The sequence below is a fragment of the Chanos chanos genome, chromosome 3 (assembly GCF_902362185.1).
Source record: "Chanos chanos chromosome 3, fChaCha1.1, whole genome shotgun sequence".
NCBI classification, from domain to species: Eukaryota; Metazoa; Chordata; class Actinopteri; order Gonorynchiformes; family Chanidae; genus Chanos; species Chanos chanos.
Genome location: NC_044497.1, coordinates 2,617,501 through 2,621,753, shown reverse-complemented (window position 1 = coordinate 2,621,753; position 4,253 = coordinate 2,617,501). Strand labels below are relative to the sequence as shown.

At 39.3% G+C, this 4,253-nt stretch overlaps 1 protein-coding gene across 1 annotated transcript in view; it reads right to left on the bottom strand.

Annotated features, from left to right (window-relative positions):
* Positions 1 to 2,686: 2,686 nt before the first annotated feature.
* LOC115808809 (uncharacterized) overlaps positions 2,687 to 4,253 on the bottom strand; it is a 7,569-nt gene continuing 6,002 nt past the window's right edge. Inside the window, exons 5-7 of the mRNA XM_030770296.1 lie at positions 3,763 to 3,963; positions 3,256 to 3,447; positions 2,687 to 2,754 (exon numbers count right to left, since the gene is read on the bottom strand). Of these exons, the coding sequence (XP_030626156.1) occupies positions 2,687 to 2,754; positions 3,256 to 3,447; positions 3,763 to 3,963 (461 nt within the window). The remainder of the gene's footprint in view (positions 2,755 to 3,255; positions 3,448 to 3,762; positions 3,964 to 4,253) is intronic.

Genomic DNA, 4,253 nt, shown 5'->3' with positions numbered 1-4,253 from the left:
TGCTTTCTCAAAGCATGAAGGAGCAGCCAGAGGGGTGGAGGGTGCTTACAACTAGTGATGTGTCTATATATGAAACACACACACACACACACACACACAAAAACATAACATGCACACACACACACAAACAATGCAGGAGTATATATTTTGCATGTGTGTGTGCGCGTGACCAAACACACAAACACAAGGGTTTGTGTGAGATATATTTGTGAGTTCTTGAGAGTCCCTCTCTCTCTCTCTCTCTCTCTCTCTCTCTCTCTCTCTCTCTCTCTCTCTCTCTCTCTCTCTCTCTCTCCCTCTCTCTTTCTTTCTCTCTCTCTTTCTCTCTCTCTCTCTCTCTCTCTCATTTCAGACCACTGTGCTAATGGCCAAAGGATTAATGAACAGAATGACTTTACTCTTACACATTGTCTTTCACACTCAGCAAAAATCACAGGTCCCACATCACACCTGTTTTCTCTCAGTAATGCCCTACAGATATCAAACTAACAAGCAAAAATAAAAAAATAAAAAATAAAAAAAATAACCGCAAGCAGCGATTATGGGGTCCAAGCAGATAAGTGTGAAAAGTTATATAAAATTCCACAATGAAAAGTTGGTATGTTACCAACAACCACAAGACTTAACATTATGAAACAACTCATATGTGTCAAAAAGCAAATGTTTTACTTATTATTCCCCATAATGTCTATTAAACAAATGAAACAATTACTATTTAGTCTGGTAGTGTCATGTATCCAGAGCAAAGACATGAAAAGTTAAGACCTACTAAAGCAGCACGTTTTTCACTTTGTACTGTAGCGCCATCATCAGGACAAATGGACCAGTTTTTATATGAATGGCTATTAGACAAACTTTGCAAACTCTGCAAACTTTCACGATATGACATCACAAAGCTAGTGCTGAAAGTTGATTGGCTGATGGCAGCCATCTGTTTTTAGCTATGACATAGTCCATGTAGACTTTATTCCAACATTTGACCAGGACAGAGTATACAAAATTTCTGGGACAAACTGTTTACCCCTAAGAGCCAGGATCAGTATTACTGAGATACAGAGACAGAGAGAGACAGAGAGAGAGTGCTCACTGCTTATAGTGTGTGTCTGTCTGTTCACTACCAGATGGATTAAATGCAGATTCCTAATTTCCCCCTTGGGGATCAATAAAGAATCTAAAATTTAAAATAATTCATTTGTTTTTTGTTTGATTTTTTCAGTACCAAATAACAGTACCAAACATGATTTTATATATATGTATATATAAACATACATATACATATGTGTGTGTGTGTGCGTGTGTGCGTGTATGTATGCATACGTATATGGAGAAAGAGAGAGAGAGGTGTATGAGAGATGTATATATCTCTTTATTAAGGTTCCATAGATGCAGTCCTGGAGTCTCAAACTGATTTTTAATAACAGAGACTAGAGTGAGTTATCCTGTAACATAGCATTTTAAAGAGAGAACAGATGGAATAATATAATGAGAAAACAACCTTCTGATGAAATCTCATTTCCTTTTGCTATAATGAAATGATGAACCCCTGAAGCATGTATATGCACCAAGCATGAAATGCAGAGAATAAATGTCTCAAAAAAGTTCTTTTGTAAGTTCTCTGGAAGTAAAAGTCCACTGCACCTGGGAATGATCCAGACACGCCTTACCTCTGTGTGTGTGTGTGTGCGTGTGTGTGTGTGTGTGTGTGTGTGTGTGTGTGTGTGTGTGTGTGTGTGTGTGTACGTGTGTGTGTATGTGTGTGTGTGTGTGTGTGTGTGTGTGTGTATGTGTGTGTGTGTGACATAGTGAGTACTGAGGCAGAGCAGCCTGTACCTGTGCAGGTAGGTTTTCTCATCCCCTCTGAAATACACACATGGCAGATTTTCATTCTACCTTTAGTCATTTCTTTATTTGTTTATTTTTCCTTGTTCATTCATCTTCTTAAAACATGCATTTTTATTTAGATTTTCTTTCATCTCAGTTTTGTGTATCGATGACTCAACGCTCCGTGTTTAACTCTGTCAGCCTGTTGCTGCAGTAAAACCTGTTCCTTAATATTTCATTTACATTAAACTTATTTCTTAACATTTTATTTTATCACTAAACTTATTCCTTAAACATTTCATTTTATCACTAAACTTATTCCGTAAACATTTTACTGCAAGAAGTTTTACTCATTAACCTGCACAGTTTACAGCATCTGTGTATGTGTGCGCCTGTTAAATATGCTGTTATGATATAAACATAGTTTTAAAAATAATTTGCACGATTTATTCAATTATCCCTAATGACGTAACAGAACTCTATTGTGAAGTGTGTTTTCCAATAATGACCCATTTAATGAGATTTACAGTAATATTCTTCCATAATTATTCCTATATTATAATTGTATGTGTATAGTTATACTTCTGTCTGTATTTGTGTCTATATACCTGTGCGAATGATTGATAGGGTGATGACCAGTCATGAGTGAATGTGAGTGTGTGTGTGTGTGTGTGTGTGTGTGTGTGTGTGTGTGTGTGTGTGTGTGTGTATGTGTGTGGCCGTATGTCAGTGAAACCTTCTGTGCTCCCTGAGTTTTTCTCTTTCTCTCTCATATCTCAGTCTTTTTTTTCTCTGTCCATCCTTCCTTTCCTCTCACACTCATCCCCCACTCTCCACTGACACCAGCAAGTCACCACGGTAACGATCAGCCCAAGATCAGCAGAACAACGGCCAGCACCATAATGTTAAATCCACGCTCTGGTCCCAAGCCAGCTGAGAGAGAGAGAGAGAGAGAGTTATAAAGCATTTGACTTATGTATGAAATACTACATATGATATTTATAACATATTAACATGTTATAAAGTCCACTGCAGACTTATACCTCCAGCAAATGGCATTACATTTTTAACACAAAAACAGAGGGGTGGGGTTGTGATTTTGGCCAATCAGAGGTCAGAGAGAAATCTGGGCCAATCAAAGGTCAGAGAAGGGGGCTGGGGGGGTAGAGTTCAGATCTGATGCTCATGGTGTCTTGATCAGATTAAACATTTGGTGTTCACACACTGAGTTCCCAAAAACCTTGTTTCTCCTCTGACACCATATTTTACACCATGGAATAATTTCTCTCTCTTTTTCCCCTGTCTCTCTTTTTTTGTAACAGTATAGCTGGTCAAACCAGAATGACACTGAAAAAAATGTCATGGACAAAATTATTGTCCATGTTTGATTACCTGGATAATATAACTGTAATAATAAAATCTTGTATGATTTACCTGCACTATATTGACTCATGAGAGACATTCCATCGTCCCAAACTGCTCGACATGTGTATTCTTTTTTCTCATCTGTGACTGTCATGGTCTTGCCTGGCGGACTGGACGGGAGTTTTTCTCCATGCTCATACCAGTGGAACTGGACTTTCTCTGGACACCAGGGGCATGAACAGGTCAGCTGATTACTCGATACTGAAAGAGATGCACGAGGAGGACGAGAACCTGAACACACACACACACACACACAGAAACACACACACACACACACACACACACACAGACACACACACACACACAGACACACACACACACACACATACACACACACACACACACACACACACACAGACACACACTCACCCACACACACACACACAGGGAAAGAGAGAGAGAGAGAGAGAGAGAGAGAGAGAGGAGGTCAGGTTAGAGATCTCTTGCTTATTAATGCAAACCTCATGTTAGAACATACACACATACACAGAGAGAGAGAGAGAGAGCGTGTAGTACCTATAACTCGAAGAGGCTGAGGGTCAGATTTGTTGGTGTAGTCAACTTTGCAGCTGTAGTCACCCTCATTCCCCTGGGTCACGTTGGAGATAGTGAACTTTGGATCTTTACTCGTGACAAGCTCGTTATTGTTCTTATAAAACGTCACCTGATCAGTTTGTCTGATTCCGTAAACCACACAGCGCAACGCGACCGTCTCTCCTTCAAACACAGGGGTCACAGGAGGCACCAAAACCACCACGCTTTCTGATACACACACACACACACACACACACACACACACGCATATACACACACGCACGCACACACACACACACACACACACACACAAACACAAAAAGCTGACTATATTAATATAATGAATTTAAAATTTTCACCAAAATTTCAGAGGTAAATCTTAAATTACAGTTACAGGCTAAAACACGCATTGACCATTGTTAATGATGCAGAAGTATAGTCCATATTCAGACTCAATAAAATTGAAGAAAACC